We start from the raw sequence: 21,825 nt of genomic DNA on the forward strand, positions 1-21,825 counted from the left end.
TAGGCATAACAATAATAGAATATTGATCCATATTTGATCTCTGATTGGTTGTTTTCCATCAGGTGCGGTGAAATCTTGCAAATAGCATTAGGAGCACATCATGATTTTTTTTCACAGATTACCTGTCTCATCCACCACTATAGGATATTGACCGTTTTATAAAAAATCCCTTTATCATATTTGATCAAAGTTATCGACTGCAGCTTTAAACCTTCAGCTTATATAAAATACTGCTTTCAAAACATGAGCTAAAACTAGGAAACTTGACCACATTACATCAATTTGTCTTCCCTTCATTGGCTCAGAGATCAAGCCAGGCCGAACTTCAAAGTCCCTTTATTAATTACACCAGCTTGCACCATCTTATCTATCCGACCTCGTTGCTCTCCGTGCCACCGACGCGCTCTCAGATCGCAAAGGTGCTGGTCTTCGCATGATGAGGACGATTGCACCTAAAACCGAGAAGACAAAAAGTCAGTGGACGGAAACGTCTTTTTCTAACAAGCTTCAAATCTTTGGATTGAATTCCCTCTTGCAACTGATGAAGCAGAAACACAGTCTGAGCAGCTCTCTCTCTTTCTCTCTCTCTCTCTCTTACACACACATACAATATAATAGTGTACACAAAGGTCACATTTAATGAGTCAACGGTCTCGCTCAAATGCTCACTATGACAATGCTAACATGTTGATGTTTAGCAGGTATAATGGTTGCCATGTTAACCATCATAGTTTAGTGTGTTAGCATGCATTTTGCAATTAGCACTAAACACAAACAACAGCTGAGGCTGATGGGAATGTCATTAGGTTTGTAAGCTTTTGGTCATGAACCAATGTATTGGACAACTGAACCTTTGACCTGATGATGGTGCTAGATGACAAGTTAAGGGATCAGCAAAGTTATTACAATCCATCCTGAAGGGAACATGAATGTCTGAACCAAATTTCATGGCAATTCATCCAATAGTTGCAGAGACATTTCACAAAAAAAAACACTAATGTCAAACTCACCAAAGTGGGGTTCACCCTCTGGGGAGCATTAATGCCTGTACAAAATATCACAGCAATCCATCAAGTAGTTGTTAAGATATTTCATTCTGCATCAAGGTGGACCAACCGACAGACCGACATTGTCGTCCCTATAGCCAGCTAGCAAAAAACACCCAAAATAATCTTTAACAAGACCAGTGCTTTTTGCTTTATAGCAGTTTAATTAGAGTATCTCAATCAGGCAGAATTGATATAGAAAAGTCTTCTTCCTGAAACCTCAACATCTTTTTTTGTCTGTAGTAATTTACTAAAGTCAATGGCAACTGCACTCGTTGTTTCATATCACAGATATTTCCTTTAATGATTAAGACTGACTGCTAGGGTGTGTGTCTGAGGCATTTACACCTCTTCGGCAATAACGCCTTGATGTTAGGATCATAAAGATACATGCAACTGTGATTCCTGGTTCAATTCCAGCTAGTGGATTCCTATTCTGACTTCCTGTTGTTCTCTACCATCAAAAACTGATGTTCAGCTTGGGCTAAATTCAATAATTAAAAGTCCAGAAATCATTTAGTATTTAGTATAGTATTTTTTTTTATGGAAAATACAGTAAAAGATTCAGTTTGGGAAGAAGCAAAGTGATGAAATCTGTAAGAATTCACATCACTGTGCTGGGGTGACAAGACAAGCACATAATAACTCAGTTATAAATCAGAATAAACTCCCTATGTAGATATAAACGGTTCATTCTAAGGTAACAAAACACAACGATTCTTATTTTCAGGTGATTATACACTAAAGAAAACATACTTATTAATATTATATTCAATTTCTGATGCCCCTAAATGTTACACATTGGTCATTTAAGCTCTCTGCTACAAACTACAGCATACAGCGTTTTATTATGTGAGCCATCTCGCGGAAATAGATGAATCCTGATTAAAACAACACCGTCATTGTCAAACTGTTCACGTCTTCACTGAAACCTGAAAATATGTCTCGAGAGCTTCTAAAATGACATGAATTGGACATGACAAGATCAGCCCACGTCTTTGCCGCCGATCACATGGCGGTGACACAAGCATTTGGATTCAACCCTCGCTTAAACAAAAGTGACAGTCTTAAATAAATGAATTCGATGAGACAAAAGATTTAAACACTGTTTCCCTCCCAACCTGCGGGCACCCTGGGACTATCAGACTGGGAATCTGACTGGAGGGCAAGATGAATCTTATCAGCTGCTTATATATGCTGGGCTCTGCCTCGGAGCCTCTATCTGTAATTACAATTTATCAGGATTGGAGAGTCAAGGAGCCGATGAAGATCACAGCAGGACTAGAGCATCTCTCTGGAAAAGATTCCACTCAGATTGAACTGAAATGTGCAGCAAAGAGGAAAGATTATTATTTTCACATGGTTCCACAATTTATTTGCATTTTTGTCCAGCTCTCCATGTACACACAATAATAACACAAATAGCATGGTACTGTAAACAATGAGTGAACACACTTTTAGATTTCCTTGGAGATGACCCGATAGAATCGGGCCAGACATTGGCGTTTCTTTGTTTTATAATGGAAATGTGCCCAGATAACTTGTTAATTAGTTGATCCTGTTATCTAGAAATTATCTCACAATTGGATTTCACATTAACATTTACCATATGTCCCTTTGTTGGCCAAATATTAGAAAAAAAGAAACTACTCTAAACTGTTTGGCAACTTGTAAAACAGAATCTTTGCAAGGCCACTCGGAGCACTTTCTGCCAAACTGGATCAAGCATGCTTACATACAATCAGCTGTGCAAATATACTTTTTTTACAATGTGTAACAAGTATATTTGCACAGCCATTAGGATTATAGAGTTACTGGTAAAATACATTCAAAAGGAGGTCAGATAACACAAGACCAAATGTTCAGTTTGTGGAGGCAGAAAGAGAAACAGCATAAACTCTGGTCAGTACCAAAACCACCAAGTATTAATTCTCCACTGGGTCGTATGAATAATGTCTAAATTATACCAAATGTTAAGCGATCATAGTCAACTAAGATGATTGCTGAATCTGAAATAATTCCAGGGCTGAATAACAGAAAAGTCATAACATTTGTGCATGAGCAAGAGAAATAGAAATAAGAAATAACCCACCTAATTAATATGTGCTCACAAATATTTGGTATTTGCTGTCTTTCATGTTTTGAGCTCTGTCTTTGCGGTGCAAAGAATAAAAAAAAAAAAACAGGAATAAAATAACACAATGCTAATATAAACTAGTCTCTCGCCTTGTTCTGTCTGCTGACTTTGTATTTGGATGAAAGAAATGGTGTAAAAAGAAAAGAAGTGTGACACAAGTGAAGTGTGACATCCTTTTGAAAGAAGTCAAGCATATTTGCTCCAAAAATACACTGCGTGTGATCCAGTGGATTATTCGTCATCTCCATTCTTGTATCCGTTTTGGTGATCAGTGCTGTTTTGTTTTTCATTTGATGAAAAAGTGTGTATGAGGTATGATCTTTATCATGCTGGTATTTGATAATTTGCATTAAAGGTCTGTGTATGTATTTATCTGTTAATTAATGTAGATGTAGACTGTGCGTATAGACCTGCTTATTTCAGCCGGCATTCTCCTCCTCTTCCGCCATCTGTTTTCAGGCTGTTCTCATACACCGTTCGTACCTATACCTACGAAAAGTAATGCACTGTAATTTGTATACAAGGAAGTATAAAGAGCGACAAAATGCCGCACGGTCAGGGTGGAAGGGTGGGTCAAAAAACACCAAACTTTCTCCCGGGAGAAAGTCACATACTTTCCGTACTCAAGTTACGTCACTTCCGGTGTTATTTTAACCCAAACCACGATCATTTCCTAAACTCAACGAAGGATTTTTTCTCACAGAACTTCCGTACTCAAGTTACGTCACTTTCCGTGCAGCGTAACCACTTCCAGTGTGGTCTAACTTAACCACGATCTTTTCCTAATCCTAACAAACTTGTTTTGTTGCCTAAACCTAACCGAGTTGTTTCCTGTGAAGATGGAAGTTTATTTTGAAAAGACTGGATCGGAAATTCACGCTGGACATTCGTAGGAAAACGAAAAATGAGGAATAACTTTTCATAAGATACGATACGAACCGTTGTATGAGAATTTGTTGCTATTTTGCAAGGGCACCGTCGCTGTATCCTGGGCTTAGAAGGCTTAGAAAGAAATACAGACAAGCCCGAGTGTTTTTTTTACCCCTCTATACCAGAATGATAATGTGTGGAGCCGGACCTTTCTGTAGCACTGACACAGCGCTGTGCAGATAGGTATGGCTGTGCGAGACTACTTCATTCTTGACTGCATTTGACTCAGGACAAAATTCCATGATTTTGAGGTTGCTTTTTAATTTAGTCCTCAGTGGTCGAGAGTCTTATGAGAATCAGGGAGGAGAAATTACTGCATCATGGTATTGTTAAACTCAAGGCAAGCCTGCTTTTGGTTTCCACATATACACAACGTATGGCATCATCAACAAAACACAATCCGACAGCAACAACTTGCATTACAGTTAAAACACTAGAAAAGTCATTTGAAAGGAAAAAAAACAAACAAAACAAAAGTGAATCAGCACTAACGTAGTGCATAGAGCATCTTGTTTATTCTCAGAAATTCAAAAAAAGGCTGTTTGTTTACCCAAAAGGCGCGCGGCATTTCCTTTTACAAAGATCCAGCACTGATGAGACAAAGTCAAATGCCAGATGTTCCGTCTTTGAACGCCACGAGTGACCGTTGACTCGAGATGTTTTTGTCTCCCTCACGACACAAATACAAGACAAATAATCAGCTGGTCCCTCTGATTCTCGACACACAAAAAAAACTCGAAACACCCGTGGCTCCACTTTGTCTTTGCCTTTTAGGAGTCCTCGTGACTTGTGGGTTTGCAAACAGTGCTTCAACTGTGTGTTCACATTGCAAGCAGTTGAAAAAAGAAACTAGAGGTCCATTTAATTCCTATGTCTAGAGACCTTTTTCTCTCATTTCCACCACGTTCCGCTTTGGTTCCTCTTCTTCAGGGGGAGAAAAGTTGGCTGAAACCAAAATTCTGGGCACATTGCCCTTCAGCAGCAAATCTGGTGCGATCGTCGCTATCTGTCCGCTGCATTTATGCAATACAATTGGCACTACAGCAAATAGTCACCCCAGCTCAACAAGTGGTATGTGATGGACGTGCTTGCTAACAATCAGGACGCAGTCAGTGAGTCTGTCCGAGGGCCGAGCGCGTCCTTGTGAGGTATAGCAGCCCCGTTACATATCCATGTCGCCGTCGTAGGCCAGGGTCAGCGGTTTCTGCGGGGGAAGAGACGTCTTGGTGGTTTTGGATGGCTTGCTGAAATAAATAGACAAGAAAGAAAAGCTGACAGTGTATCTGACTTTGCAGCACAGGGCAGCCCAACTTGATTTCAGTCTTTACAAAGAATTCCATTATCTGATAGCAGCTGCACACAGCAGACAAAACACTTTGAGGAATATAACTCATACTTGACAGGGTGCTTCTTCGAGGGAAGCAGATGGTTAGGAATTAGCTTTGCTTCTCAGTGTTCAGTCTGTTCTCACCTACAATGTGTGTGGCCTACAATGGCACTTTTGTTCATCATATTGTGCATAGCGAGAAAAGCAATATAGTACATACCAAACCAGGAACGATAATGCAATAATGAAGAGTATTAAGATGAATCCAACTGCAGTCACGGCGTAAACCCACAGCTTTACTCTTCCATCTGTGCAATCAAAAAGCAGTTTTAATACGAAATCTTAAATATATTTACGTCTACATCTTTCGTCTGGAGAACTTTTCTCACATTTCAGAATAAAGAAGCAGATTTATTCTCTTTTCAAACATACTGCAGAGGAGCGACTAGAATTTCTTGACACTTTTATGATCCGCTGAGCTTTTTTTCTTTTTACAGCATATAATTATGAGCCCAAGTAAAGACGTTGGACCGAGAATGGATTCCACCCCCGGCCCAGTAATCCTAGAGCTACAAAGGCAGGTTCAAAGGCAGGAGTGATCTCGGGCCCACTGGTCGAGCTGTAAAGATGATTTCCATTTCAGTACCTGGGCCGACAGGTCGTAAGGTCCACTCGCTGAAGAGGTCCTGGGCCTGAGACGGCCCGGGTTTTAATCTTCCAGAGTTGGTTTTCACATCAGCTTTCTTGTTGTTGTCCACCCCCGGGGTTCTGGTGCAGTAGTCCAAGAAACCGTGCGTGGTCATCACTTCAGTGTAACCCTTCTCACACCCACACACTCCACTCTGCATCGGGGGAGAGAACATCATTTACAGCCAACACAAGACGACCGCGATCATTACTTTCCCATTGCTGCAAAACACTGCTGACAAACCAGTCTGCCATGTATTGGGACTCTACTCTTTTAAAAGTATTTCTGCTTAAAGGCAGGGTGGGCGAGAAACCAGCAAGAGCACACTAGATTTTAAAAATTATCCAGCCGAAAAAACACAGCCCAGTGTTGCCAACTCCTTTCCAATTAAAATAGCTTGCAGCACTGGCTCCAAAAGTCCCTAAATCTGGCGAGAAAGTCGCCAAGTTGGCAACACTGATGCCGCGCTTCCCATTCGTTGTCTATGTAAGCAGCTGTGCAATGCATTCTGGTAACGTGGCAGTGCGTTTTGAGAGGCGGACCATCACTTCGCCCGCTCCTCATTTGCATGAAGTTGAGGTCTAGGCTACTTTATACAAATCACAGGCGTCCGACACGACTCGCCGCCTCTGAAAACTCCCGAGAAACTTTTGAACTAAGCGTTGACGATCAAAAATAAAGACAGATTCAGCAACTGCACAGCTTATTTCTCGCAGAAAATGTTTTCAGAAACACATTTCAGTGAACTATTTTTGTGATATAAGAGAAGAAAGTTTCCAAACGAGCCGCCATGTTGTTTCCGGTTGGAAGCTGGGAGCGGCAGCCCACGAGCGAAAACATTTGTCCAATCAGGTGCCTAGTAGCAGCCAATCAAGTGTCCAACGCTGGGAAGCGAGGCGATCCCTCGCGATAAAAAACTCCCCTGTGGACATGTATCATGTCAGTCCGTCGCTTCAGGCCTCCCTCCAAAGCCACTCCCCCAAAATTAGCATTAGGAACGTAAACGTATCATAATGAACGTGAAGAACGAACATGGCTATTGTTAGTGCTCACATCTGTCAAGCTAGCAGCTTTTGGAAGACTCCGGTGACGAGCAATGAGTGCATGGACAGAATGCGTGCAGGCAGGTAGACCGTCCAATCATTGCATACGGGCCGAATTAAATGATTGGACGGGTTTACTGCAGTCCTGCGACAGCCAAAGATACCAGATTTATTTTGTATTATTAATTGCTGTCGGGATGTAATGAGAATTTCAACTAATATAACAAAAAAATGTTTCTAAAATCCTTACCAACCCTGCCTTTAGCGCATGCAGATTCATCCCAACCCTGACATCAAACTGTGCTCTTCAGGGGGGTAGATTACACCAGCGCTTTCCAGATTCAAACACTAATAAAAATGAGCTGCAGCCAGGCCAAAAACACACACAAACACTGGATGCAACACACCAGATCACAGCATTAGCTTTTTAAGCATTATAGGCTTTCCTTTTGATTAAGGCATTTCATCTGCATCTAAAATACTATTCAATAAAAACACATCAAATGCTTCTTAAATGCATAATTTTTTTTAAGTGCAGTTACGTAGAGGGTACTCTAAGGGGCAGTAAAACTTCAAGCTTGGGCTTTTCTTTGTCATTCTCACATTCCCCACCCACCCCCCCATCTAGGTGTACTCCCTAACTGACACTGAGCCCAAATTCAATGCGATTATCCTTTAAATGCCTGTTCTGCAATTAGAAATGCCATCTGTCAAAATCCATTTAACTCTTTACCTAGAAGGTGGTAGCAGCCAGGAAACAGTGAGAATTACACAGATCACAGCAGCACTGATCAAAGCGCGATGATCTTACCGGTGTGCAGTGCGAGAAGGGTTTAGTGCACGGAGGATGGCAGTGTCTGACCGTGGTCGGCCTCTTCTGTGGGAAACACCCCCCTGGAGGAAGACAACAGGTTCTTATTTCTGTTCCTTTACCCATTGATCACTAAATTAATGTACTGTCATGCCTGATTAATGGGCTCAGTTGCCTATCAGGGTCCGTGATCAATTTGTGAACATTTTAATTCCAACATGGAAAATTGCATGTCAAAATATCAAAGAGTAATGCCTTGGGCTCTTGCCTTCTCTTGCAGAGGGAGGTTATTCCTTATAGCCTCATATTTGCCAGAAACACTTCCTTACAGCGATAAGATCACATTCAGCCACTATTTACAGCATATCAAGCTCGCCCTAAAGCACTCATTCCCACAGCGCTATTACCTTTGTTCTGTTGCTCTACGCCTGCTTTTTCTTCCCACAAATACAAATGCATGATTATATTTATATGGATTGAAAGCCTCCCAGCTCAGAGTCTGGCTTATTGATTACTTATGTTAAGAGGGAGAGGAGAAATCAATGGAGGCTGCACTGAGTATGGGCAGATCAAATAAGGTGTTAAATTCAACTAGAGCACTATACTAAAAGTATTCTTTGTGTGTGTTTGCTCTATGCGTGTGTGTGTGTGTGTGTGAGAGATAGAAGCGCAGGTCGTCATGCACAATTTTGAAATGCTGCCATCAGATTTACTTGCAGGTGGGTAAAGTTACCAATCATATCTACTGTAGGGTACAACTAGAGCTGCAATGATTAATCAATTAGTTGTCAGCTATTAAATTAATCACCAACTATTTTGATAATTGATTAATTGGTTTGTGTCATTTTTTATTAAAAAAAGTAAAAATTCTCAGATTCCAGCTTCTTAAAGCGGGGTAGGCAGTATATTTGTGGCGTCTTTGGGAAAAAATTCCATAATAACCTTTCAGCATATTGTAATTCAAGTGCTCTGAGAGAAAACTAGACTTCTGCACCTCCTCATGGCTCTGTTTTCAGGCTTTAAAAAATCTAGCCCATGACAGGAGACTTTGGCCAATCACAGCTCATTTCAGAGAGAGGACGTCACGTTCCTATTGGCTGTTACAAATGCAGATGCGTGTGCACGTCTCTTCAGATGTTGAAAGCCTACACTGCGAAGGAACCAAAAAAAGGCTTAACTCAAAAAGAGTCTGACAATATCGCTGAAGCATTTCAGAGATGGAGGAAACGTTGCTAATAGCCTTCTGTTATCCGTAGAAGTGAGCTAGCCACAGCAGGCTCAACTAATAGCAACATTTTTTTCCATCTTCGTTTAGCCTCATGCGCACAGCTACAATCTATGGCAGTAGCTCGGGGCAAGCATCATTTTCTCTTTATTTTCTCTAAAAGTTAAGCCTTCTACTTGACCTCACCGCTGTGGTTAGCAGAAGGGTAAACTATTAGCAACATTTTATCTCCATCTCTGAAACGTTTCACCAATTCTGTAGCTCAATAGAGCCTCGAATCACAGTATCAGTTATCTCAAAGGGCTTTACAGTCCCACAAGTTTGCAAAGAAAACAGGACACTAATTCTCATAGAATTACCGCTATATATCGGCATCAAAATGATGTTTGAAATGAATGACTGTTACTCGTACAGGTTACTGTATGAAGCATATGCCCGTGCTTGTCTGGTGGGGAGAGATGTCAGAGAGGGGAGAGCTGCAGGATGAGGGCTGTATTTTAAAATTCTGGCAGAGTTTTATGACTTTTCTAGAAAACTACCCTGGGATACCACTTGAATTGAAATATGCTGAAAGGTTATTATGGAATTTTTGCCCAATAACATAAAACTTAAACCACCTCCCCCCCACATTAAATGTGAATATTTTCTGGTTTCTTTATTCCTCTGAACTGAATATCTTTGAGTTGTGGACAAAACAAGACATTCAAGGTCGGTATGTTGGGCTTTGAGAAACACTGATCGATATTTTTCACCATTTTCTGACATTTTATAAACCAAACAACTAATCGATTAGTCAAGAAAATAATCAACAGATCAATGAACAATCAAAATAATCTTTAATTGCAGCCCGGTATAACCCACATAATGATATTGAAAACTGAGATTAACTTTGCGAAAGACATCACATCCATTTTTGCATCCACCCTTCTCTTGTTTCTAAACGTTTCAATTATCTCCTGAACCAACAAGGAAATCCATTCTAAATGTATTTCTTAACGACCTGCTACAACCACCTCTGCTAAAATTACCGGTGTGACAGCTCCCTCAGATGAATGAAAAAACAGTCACTTACTGTCATGGCAACGCTTACAAATTCCTCTTTGAGCGATCAAACAATCTGATATTGTAGCACACATCCAAGTGATCCAGACTGAATTGAAAAATGAGACCTCTGCGCAGCTTTTTTGCTGCTAACACGGATTCGGTTCAGTGCGGGGGAACAAAAACAGAACTGGGACACTTTCAGCTGCATGCTGCATTAGGCCAGATATACACGGCTATTCATATTTCTATAAGAGTGTGTGTGTTCCTAAGAGTGCTTCTGCACGACGCCTCCAGGGTGGCCGGAAGACACGACAAACTACTCACCTGTGACATTGACACCATCTGAGCGCTGACACCACACCGCTCTCTCATTGTTGCTCCATCCTCCCGTCCTCCACTGGTAACTGTGGCATTTTCCCCCTGTAGCAATGGCAGCGAGGCAGAGACGATGCTCATTAGCAGTTTGTATTGGGCATCCGGCCCTGTCGTCAGGCCCCCGTGGACGTTAACCAGCGCTTCTCTAGCTGCCCCACTACTTCATATTGTAAGGTGAGACATATTATGTAGTGAAAGGAAAAGGGCAACATTTCCTCTGGAGCAGTGTGCTACAAGACAAAGGCATCTTTGGAGGAAATGAGATGGTGGAAATTAGTTGGAAATGTATGAAAGGCATTTGTAAAAGGGCTCTTATTTTCCTGGGGGGGCGTAATGGGGGAACAGTCAAAGACACTTGAGCCTGATTTTATGTATGAAAGGAAATTTAGCCACACATGCGGTGTTGACGTTTATGGCTTTTACAGATTACGAATAAAAGAAACACCACAGGAAAGGCCTATACATACGATATCTAGATTAAAGTCACATATTTAGCGACACAGGCAGATGTGCAGTAGTATAATGAATGTCAAGTACCTGACAATTACCATTTTACATGCATTTTTTAAAAGCAGCTAATTAATGAGGAAAAAGAGAGCTGGCAAGGGCTTAAATACGTGGTGGCTGATTAGCTACAGGAATATAGGTGCAGCAATCAAAAAAGCACAAGAATACTTAATGAAACAATGGAAAAAAATGTAAGAAGCTTATGGTATTATACAAAAATAAAGTCAGCACACCAAAACAGTCCAAAAGTCAAATTAAAGAGAATTATAACTGCACTGGAGATTCAAAAACATTAAATACATACAGGATTCTCCTGTGAAATACACACATCTCCCTTGGGTCAGTCTGTAATCGGATGCCAGTAAGAAGTACTCCTTTACGTCCAAAAATAGTTATAAGTAAAAGTCCTGAATTCAAACTGTTACTCAAGTATAAGTACAGAAGTATTATCAGCAAAATGGGCTATAAGTATAAGAAGTAAAAGTATTCATTATCCAGAATGACTCTGTTCAAGTGTCACGTTGTTTATAGAATATTTTCTATTAAATTTAATTTCCCCTAGAGGGATTGATAAAGTATGCTTTCTTCTTCTTCTAGATTACCGGTACTGTGTTGTATTTCGTCAATGTGGAGTAGATGCTTTGAATACTACTGGGTAGATTAGTAGTATAGTAACAAGTAACTATAACTGTCAAATAAATGTAGTGGAGTAAAAAGTACAATATTTCCCTCTGAGATGTAGTGGAGTAGAAGTAGAAAGTGGCAAAAAATGTAAAGTATGTCAAATTTGTACTCAGTACTTGAGTACATGTATATGTACTTAGTTACATCCCACCATGCCTCCATCTTTCATCAAACTTGGATAAGTGGTGTAGCAGCCGTGACCTTTCTATGTTCAAACACTGACACTTTGATGATAGCCTTTTCATCTTATTTGTAAATTTTAAGTGCTAACCTGCAACACAGCAGTTCAGTGATGACTTTGCCATAAATGCCATTACAATCAGTGGCATTTACAGCAGAGCATTTAGAAAGCACTTGTAATATCACCTTTACCTCCATACAAACAGGTGTCTAAATTTAAAATAAAGACAGATTCAGCAATTGCACGGCTTATTTCTCGCATGCAATGTTTTCAGAAACTTTTCGGTGAACTATTTTCGTGATATAAATTAAGAGAAGAAAGTTTGCAAACAAGCTGCCATGTTGCATGCTTGCGGTTTGAAAGCTGGCAACAGCACCCTACAAGAGAAAGCGTTCATCAAATCAGGCAATAGAAATGCTCCCAATCTCGCACTTAGCACCTTTAAATATCTAACGCTTGTCCACTAATTGGTTGTCTATTTATAGAGAGAATAAAGGTCAACTTAACACCAGTTGAAACCTAGTTTTTGCTGACCTCCAGTGGTTGAGGTTCTCCCCCAGTGATGTAGAAGTGTTCTCAGGGTGTGTCCAGTACAGACAGAGACCAGATGAGGTCAGTGAAACAATGCTTTTCATCTTTTTAGTTACCTATTAAACCTCATTATCAGATAGATTTGTAGGTCTATTTAAGGTCAGTGAACTAACACGTTAGCAATATTTACACATCAGGCACACACAAAGCAGGATTAGCATTCATTTGTAGTTTCTGTCCAAAATTGACTCTCCTTTAGGCTGTTTTTGGACTCCACCACCTCCTGAGGGAAATACTTGGCTCTTTTGTTGATAAATGATGCACCACGTTCAGCAGCTAGTCATTAGCTTTCTACGTCTGCTGTTTGGTGCTGAGCAGGTAGCGTGTAGTGGGTTTATCAGAGCTTATTCACTGAAAAATGCTGCAAGAACACCGAAACAACAGCAGAGTTGGGGGATAATTCACTACCATCACGATGGACCCTTTTCACATACAAGCAGCCATTGTTGATAGAACAATATTGTTGCTTTAAGTAAGGCTTTCAAATCAAGTTTCTCATCACAATATATGTCAATAAAATCAGGTTTATCGACATTTGAATACGTTTCCTCAGTACCTTTACAGGGCTGGGTCTCGAAGACTTGATGTGGGCAGCTGCCCTGGTTCTCCATGACCTGAATGATCACAGCTCTGGAGCGAGCTTGGCGACCAGTTGTCTCAAAACTCCGCCCCTCCAGGCAGGTCAGCTGGCAAGAGCTCCAAGACGACCACACCGTCAAATGACAGTCTCCTGAGGGCAAACAGAGACGGAAAGGCATCACTGATAGGCACAGCTTAATCAATAACACTGTCAGACTTTCCTTTTCGGATACTTGCGGGTGCTTTATATCCAGCTTGCCAACACTATTTCAGAGAACATTTTATTGGCTCCCCTGCTAGCTCCAGGAACATTTAAAAGAGATCGGAAACAACTTCAGCACACATCTGCGGCTGATAATGTACCAAATGCACAAAAACAAATTACTCAGACAGCCCAGTGGGTATTCAGAAGTAATAGACCAACCAGAGTTATAAATTATACAATACAAGCTATAACTCTGAGTCCAACTGTAAAGGCAACACCCGATACTGAAACGTGTCTCTGAGGAAAAAACATTTGATTTGGGAAATGTTTCTTAGTGGATAACCGCGTAAACACTTGCTTCCTTGAAGGTCAAGCATTAATATCCCATGAAATCCTTGATAGGGTCAGATTGTAGTGGTAAAAATCACCCGCTGTCACAGACCCTCAGCCACAAGAAGCCTCTGATTCTCTGCCTTGAACGCCCATTAGTGACTATCTGTGGACTGACGCATATCATTATCTTTCATCTTTATGTACACGGATCGACTCTATCGGTCCTTCCCTCATGCTGCTGCTCCTCTAGAAACACGCTGTGGTTAAAGCTGCGGGATACAGCAAACAGCAACACACATATTGTACATCACATACATGTTGATAACCCCTCCCCTGGCCCCCCTACACGCCGCCTGCCACCTTCATACAGACGGACACATGGACACAAAAACACACACATCTGCTGCGGCCATCAAACACTTCTGATCCTGAGCCAAGGCTCACAGCAAAGGCGGTTTGAGTGATGAATCAAGGCGAGGATCAGAGCAGAGCGAGAGACGGATGAGCAGAAAGCAAGCACTGCAAGATGGTCTCGTCACAGCAAAAGCTAACAAGAGCCTGGCATGGCCAGAGCCGTGACAAAGGAGACCAGAGGTGTCTTTTTATCAGGTGATAATGATTGTGATTCTCTTTTAAAAATTACAACAAAAATAAAATCTGATATATTCTATGTTCGTTGTGTAGCCGGCTTGCATGCAAACTAACTGCGCCTAAGGACAATAAAGCTTCATTATTTTCCGTGTGGAAAGCCAGACAGTGGCAAGTGAAGCAGGTCATTGCTGTCAGCCGGCCAGCAGCTCCCTCGCTAACGGAAAATGCTACATCCACACTGTGGCCTAAAAATGGATAAAAGAAAAAAAAACACCAGCCGGCATCATGGGATGTCAGTCGACTATGATCTGCTGGCTTCTTGTTGCTGTGCTGATTTTAATAACTAGTGCAGTGCCCGTCCGGAACAGGCAGATTACTTGGCCCCCAGAAGTGCTGCTTGTAGCGTTGTTGAGCACCGCAGTATGGCTGCTTGCACCCACTAAGTGTGACGTTGATTGGATGAACGGTTCTCGAGACATGTGAAGGACCGTTATACAATCTACATACATACATACATACATACATACACAAACAGACAGACTGATAACGTTTCCTTTTTTTTGTTTGATAATGCTGCTACAGCGCCACCTATTGGCCAAATGGCACCAAATTTGCCATGGTTGTTACTCAGACATCATATCTACAAAGGTGCGCTAAATATGGTCGCAAAATTACAAAGCTTTCAGGAGATATGACATTTTTTGTAATATAAGTCCCGCCCACAGCATTTGATGGCCAGCTATAGCAATACTGTATGGAACATCAAAAATCCCCCCCAAAAATAGATCCGGTCTGGTCCAGGGATGCTTTGTACCAAATTTTGTTTGTTTGACCCATCTACCTCCCCAGCTGCCCACCATAAGTGGTCTTTCTCACGTTATATACTACATAACTACGACTTCTACAGCTGTGATGTGACAACCGTCACTAGAAAACACTGCACCTTCATGCAGGCGTGTCATATTAACGTCTCGGTCACACCTAACGTGACACTGACATGCTTTCTTCCGGTGGACAGGCGGGTCTATTCGACACTGCACTCCCTTGGGTCCTGAGCAATACACCCACCAAGTCTGTAAGTCGATCGGATGAGCAGTTCTCGAGACATGCGAAGGACAGACAGACAGACAGAGATTCCTCGCTTTATAGTTAGATGATAAGACTGATCAGAAACAATTAAAAACCATGTAATGCTTCATGCTATAGGTCCCTAATTTCCTTGTCAAAATGATCAATTAAAAGCACGGTGTCAAAATGTCTAAAAAGGTTATATTTTCTTTTTTGTTGATTTGACGATCTCAATTTGATTAGTGGTGGAAACAAGCCTGAATTTTTGCATTTCATTATTCATCGTCTACTTGAACAATGGATGAGACTAAACCAGCCAGAACATAAAGTTACAGTAAATCAACTTTTTTTTTTTACAAGTTTTCACTATCTAGTCCTCTCCACTGTTGAGGTACAGCACACAGGCACAGTGCCGACAGCACTCTGCCAGCACTGGTGCATTTTTATTATTATCCATCACAGAAAACAGCGTGCATGTGGTTTGATGTGTACCGCAGACTGCCAACAGTGAATGCAGTAACACTGTTAAAATTGCGAGGGAAACAAGTTGATCTTCTCCTGACACGTATCGCCAGCAGTGGCTGCGGCTGCACAGGGATGTACTGTTCATAGATATAAGCACATGAACATGCAGGGCCACTCATTCAGGGTTTATGGGAAATCTCTGTGTAATTAGCACTTGATTTACTTAGTAATTATTGACCAGGACAGAGGATCTTAAATTAGACTGTTTAGTGGTGTAATTTGTCGAAGATCGAAATGCAGTGATGCACCTGTGACCCACAAACCAAGTCCCTATTTAGTAGCAACAGGCATGGAAGTGGACGTAGTCGCCGTGACGACACCCATTGATTAGTGGACTATGGTTCTGAAGCCACGAGTTCGGCATTGTGACCATGACCAACTTGTTTTTTTGCAACCAGAAGTGACACGAGAGGGTTTCCCATAGACTTCTATACAATCAGACTTGTTTTTGCAACCAGAGGAGTCACTCCCTGCTGGCTATTAGAAAGAAAGCAAGTTTAAGGCACTTCAGTAGTGGCTTTACTTCTCAGACACTGAGGTTTCCGCCTAGCAACAACAGAAAATATGTTACTATACAATTTGATAAAATAACGTAAAGCTGAATAAAGTCATGAGGCGTTAATACAATGTTGATGACAGAGAAATTTCACAAGTTACTGTATGGATCTTTTAATGATCATCAGTAGTGGTATAGTGATGTTAGAAATTACATAAAGGCACAAAGTAGTGTGTGTTGAGCTCTCACAGCAATATTATACAGGGCATAATACAAGTGGAGTGTTTTTCACCCACCCACTGCTTTCATTTGTCATGCTGTTTTGCTAAATTATAGGCTATTACACATCTGCAGCTTTCATGACACAGACATATAATGGGTATAATCAATAACCAATTTCAGTTTAAGTTCGTTGTTATTGGTTAATTACATAAGTTAATATTTATTTGATGGCATATGAGGCACATTTTCATATGCACATTTTGTTTCCCTTTAGATTTCTATCCAAGAACTCAACACAAACATGCTTTTCTGGAGGCTGGTGGATCTTAATGTTGCACTGTTATTTTACAGGTCTCAAATAAAGTTGTGTTAAATTGTGATGAGCAAGGCTGGCTTAAGGCATAGGCCATTTAGGCGGTCGCCTAGGGCGCCACCTGCTGGGGGGGTACCAATATTTTTTATCATATACTGCTTTTGCAAATAGCAATAAATAAATAAACTATGCAAATGATCAAGGATGTTCTTACTCAAAACTTGTTTCACTCTGTTGTTGCATTATTGCTGTTAGAAAATCATTGCTTTTGCACACAAGCTCCCTGCATGCAGAATTCCCATAGCTGTTAATTGTTTCAGTTTGCACCGGATGAGTTTTTGCTCTTTATGGGTTGTTACATAATGTAGTGTAAGAAATCAATAGCCTTGTCAAGTAATGGATCGGAAAATCTGTCTCTCATTTAGTTCCTCGGTATTGACTTTTGCAGCATTGATGTTCTTTACTGTATTAACAAAGATGTGAACTCTGTTCCATCCAAGTGGACAGTTTTTTTTTTTTTTTTTTTTTTTTTAGTTGTTATTGGACGTGTTCGACCAGATAATGTCGAGCTAAAAGGGTCATTAGTTAATCTATGACTTTTATTGATTTTGCAATAATTATTTAGCAGCTGAAAATGTCAACCAATTGGGAGAGGCTACAGCGCATTGGCAGATTCCAGCAAATGAGTTTGCGTTCAAAAACAAGACTATTGATTATGACGCAAATGACCCAGGCCAAATTGTTATTGGCATATAGAATCCAAAATGATGACGGTAATAAATAATTCATGCAATCATGTAGTTTTGCTCTATTTGAGCGGATTACACAATAATAATTTACTGTATGTTTCATGCAATTGCATCGATAATAACACTTCATGTACTGAATGTCTAATGTTGTTGATGTTAATCCAGTATAGGTGAGTGCATCGTACCTGGGCAGGGGACGAAGCAGTGCTGCTCCATCTCCTGTTGGATCTGCTGCCTCAGTTTGTCTCCACAAAGCTCCTCGTCCACTAGCTGAGGAGGAGACTCAGGCCAGTTGCCCCGGTGGACGACACATGACAGGCTCCTTCTCCGAAGCCCCTCGCCGCACTCTGCAACCTGCAGGAATGCACACATACAAATATGATCTTTTTGTACACTGCACATATTTGAAAAAAGTGATGCAGAGAAAAAAGTGATGGTCAACAAAACCAGAAACGGAGAGTTTTTTTTTTTTAGCAATGGTGCAAGTGGGCACCCTTGGTAAGTAATGATGACATTACATGGAGATCAAAACCTCCAATTAGGGCTGTCACAATATCAGATTGGCCAAAATATCTCACAATAATGATATTATTGCGATATATCTATAGAAATGTTGGAGCAAATAATAATGCTATCAGTCAAATTCATCTTTAACTTTGTTTATTGTGTGTTTTGTCTCTTTTTTGGTCATACCTCGACAGTGCATGGGGACCAGTCACTCAGCAGCCACCTATAGCAAGGACTTATGGGACATGGCTTGATCTGGGTGAGCTGGTTTGGACAGGGACGACCCTCCTCGTGAGCCTCCTGCAGGATTCTCCGGGTGCGCACGGACTGACCTGCAGGACATCAACACCAACACACAGTTAGCAAGAACAATAGATCAGAGGAGGTACCAAGTACATTTGTAAACTGTATGTATAGAACTTCCATGTTCAAGCTGAATAGTATTTATGCCTTTGTATGTATGAATCTCAGATATAATGACATTCAGGGCCACTTTTACTATGACAAACTGTGATAAAAAACAAAAACACTGTGCGATTCTAAATGTGAGTCAGGGCGAGAGAAATAAATGCATCATTGCACAAACATAAGGCCCCATAAAATAAGAGTTACAACGAGTGACTGCAATGAATGATGATCATTTATTTAGGAGTGAAAAAAAAAGAGGATGAAATGTTTTCCTCATGACAACAACGAATTGGCACCATACATCTGCGCCACTTTATGCTCCGATCCAATGGATTTCCTACACGAGTGTGTTGTTCAAGTGAGCCATTAATAACGGCTGAAAGCAGGGAAAGTTTGGTAAATGGCGACAGTAAAAAAGAGCTGGCCGCGGAGTGGCTTTGCTACGCTGTCACAGCTCAGGGTCCTATGAGGCTCAGCGAAGGCATGGCCTCCATCAGCCATCCAGTTAAGACAGAAGTTGTGTGTGTGTTTGTGCTATGCCAGGGGAGATGCTGAGCTCCGCGGGCCCCTGGCAGACACAGCAAAAGGACGTTCAGCTCTGCCATCTCAAAAATCAAACCGAAACATTAGCGCTCCCAATGGGATCCTGACAGAACAAGATCCTTGCGTCGTCTGACACAGATACGACGCAAATCCCTCATCACGCCTGACAGATGCGTTTCACACTGTGTGGGAATGAACAGAGAGAGTGGCAGAAACAATGTCACAGCAACAGTGACAGAGCAGAGACAGACAGAGAGTCTTGAGTTTAAATCCCCAGTTGAGAGCCTGTGTAAGTGTGAGCTTATTGGAAGGAGGGGTTAACTGTGAAGAGACGGATAGCCGGCGACAAATTAAAATTAATGAACTTGAGAAGATGCTACTGTCGAGTCTCTCTAATTAAGATAATTACACACTTTCTCCCTGGGAGATTGGCTTTGGGAGGAACAATATATGCATCCAGGTTAAATCATTAACTTCTGTATATTGCATGAGGTTAGAACATGGCTGCCTTAAAGTGATGATGAGCATGCCACAGGTTTGTGATTATGAACTGCATTTTTTAAATCGTGCAGGGGAAGGCTATATGTTTTATTTAGGAACGCTGAATCATTTATGAAGTCCATAAAGGTGAGCTGTATAAAATCGAGTTGAAATGAACCTGCTGTTCTTAAAATCTAACCTCATAAAGCAAAGTTGCCCGTGTTAATTAACAAAACTTCATACAGAATGATAAGTGGGAATATTAATACATACATTATTGAAAAAAAACCTCAGCAGCACACTGTTTCCCTGTATAATAAGGCTTTGGATTACACATACTCGTAAATATTTTAATGCATTTAAATGTATTCATGCACAATTCAACATCTTGGTGAATGCCTGAGTGGAAGGAATAATGAGACGCTGCACATGTGGCCGACTCGGTGTCTGTTTATCGGGTTGGTGTTCCCGTTGGTTTCAGTAAAGTTTGTTTTTCTTATTTGTTTACCTTGGTTACCGCAGGTGTGCGAACATTCCGCCCACGGCGACCACTCGGAGAGCATGCAGCTGACAGGACAGTCGACCACGCAGCTCTCCGACAGCCTCCACGTGTTGATCAGACCGAACTGTAGAAAACAGGAGCAGAGCTGTGAGGACTGCCAGCTAATTATTTCCACCAACAAGAAAGAGGGAGCGCCCACATTTCCATATTTTAAATGGCCTGCAGTTCCTTTCAGGACAGTGGAGATGCAGCAATTAAACAATTTTATCATTAACCTCGCTTTCAAATGTTATTGAGCTACATTCTTTGAATTTTTATGAGAGGGAATAACATTGTTAATGTACATAATACTTAAAGGGATAGTTCGGGTGTTTTGAAGTGGGTTTGTTTGAGATGCTTATGCATGGTCAGTGTATTACATACAGTAAATGACGGTCGGCACGCCACCAGTTTGGAGAAACAGGCAGGAGTACCGACACCGGAGCAAAGCAATGTACTGCTGTGGACGGAGACGGCAGAAAAACTTATTTTAGCCACCTAAAAAATTGATATCCGTTTAAGTGTACGCTATATTTACAATATTTTCACAACTCAAATGAGTGAAGTAGGATCAGATGACAAAAACAGTATAGATACGTTTCACTTTCAGTTCAGTTCGCCTTCTGAAAATATTCTAAATATAGCGTACACTCAAACGGATATACACTTTTTTAGGTGAGTCTTTCTTTAAGGTGAGTAAAATGTGTTTTTCTGCTGTCCCCATCCACAGCACTGTATTGCTTTGCTCTGGTGCTCCTGTCTGTTTCTCGATGCTGGGGGCGTGCCGGCTGTCAGCTGCTGTAAGTAATACACCCACTATGGATAAGTACCTCAGACAACCCCACTTCAAAACACCCAAACTATCCCTTTAACACAGCGGCGACAACATCACAGCCTTCATCCCCATAAAAAAACTCCCTTCACTCAGAGTGTAATATGATTGTGGGTGTACCAGAAGTTAACTGCAGGTTGTGCAACAATGTTGATGTCCAGTTTGCAATCCACCAGTGAGAAATAAACTGTTATTTAAGTTAACAGTAAACTTGCAGCCTCTTCAATACAACCATTTATCTTAGCACGATTAAGTCAAGGCAATTACATTAAGTTGGTTTGGTGGCAAACTGCTTAGTGAAACATAAAGGTGTTAGAGCCATTTCACTTAAACAAATTGGGCAACTGGGCTTTCAATAATGTATAAACCAGTGGGAACAGAAGAGGAAGTGGAGTGCTGCAGCATCAATCAATAATTCATACCTGAAAAAAACAAAACACCCCAAACAATTCAAATTAAAATATTCCAATTGTCCCTGTTAGGATTCTGTCATTTGGCCCCATCTGCATTGGATAACTTTTCCAAATCTATGATATATGAAAAGAATAAACATTACACTTGCTCATATCTCCCTGAAAAAAATATATATATACACAATAACTGTATATCAAAACATTTTTCTATAACTATAGCTGTGCAATTGCAATTTTAAACAGCGAGATGCCATTATGAAACACACAGTGTTTACCTGCTCGCACTTCTGCAACTCCACAATCTTGCCATCGCTGCGAATACAGTCCACAAGACGCAAACGTGAACCCTGGCCACAGATGGCGTTTTCACTCAGCTGGCATGTGCTCCAGTCTGCAACACACACACACAAACACATCTGTACATTAGTCTC

At 41.1% G+C, this 21,825-nt stretch overlaps 1 protein-coding gene and 1 long non-coding RNA gene across 3 annotated transcripts in view; one reads left to right on the forward strand and one right to left on the reverse strand.

Moving 5' to 3' along the window:
- The window catches only part of LOC119500136, a 26,309-nt gene extending 7,954 nt beyond the window's left edge, over window positions 1-18,355 (forward strand). The window contains exons 3-4 of the long non-coding RNA XR_005209557.1: window positions 11,911-11,913; window positions 18,230-18,355. This is a non-coding gene — a long non-coding RNA (uncharacterized LOC119500136). The remainder of the gene's footprint in view (window positions 1-11,910; window positions 11,914-18,229) is intronic.
- Window positions 4,355-21,825, reverse strand: part of thsd7ba (thrombospondin, type I, domain containing 7Ba) — a 225,420-nt gene continuing 207,949 nt past the window's right edge. For both annotated transcript variants that reach the window (XM_037789632.1, XM_037789633.1), the window contains 10 exons: window positions 21,670-21,785; window positions 20,117-20,234; window positions 18,364-18,509; window positions 17,856-18,024; window positions 13,146-13,319; window positions 10,576-10,671; window positions 7,983-8,065; window positions 6,087-6,282; window positions 5,661-5,748; window positions 4,355-5,357 (listed from right to left, as the gene is read on the reverse strand). In XM_037789632.1, the coding sequence (XP_037645560.1) occupies window positions 5,276-5,357; window positions 5,661-5,748; window positions 6,087-6,282; window positions 7,983-8,065; window positions 10,576-10,671; window positions 13,146-13,319; window positions 17,856-18,024; window positions 18,364-18,509; window positions 20,117-20,234; window positions 21,670-21,785 (1,268 nt within the window). In that variant the 3' untranslated portion in view covers window positions 4,355-5,275. The remainder of the gene's footprint in view (window positions 5,358-5,660; window positions 5,749-6,086; window positions 6,283-7,982; window positions 8,066-10,575; window positions 10,672-13,145; window positions 13,320-17,855; window positions 18,025-18,363; window positions 18,510-20,116; window positions 20,235-21,669; window positions 21,786-21,825) is intronic.

This window comes from Sebastes umbrosus, chromosome 13 (assembly GCF_015220745.1).
Source record: "Sebastes umbrosus isolate fSebUmb1 chromosome 13, fSebUmb1.pri, whole genome shotgun sequence".
In the NCBI taxonomy this organism is placed as follows: Eukaryota; Metazoa; Chordata; class Actinopteri; order Perciformes; family Sebastidae; genus Sebastes; species Sebastes umbrosus.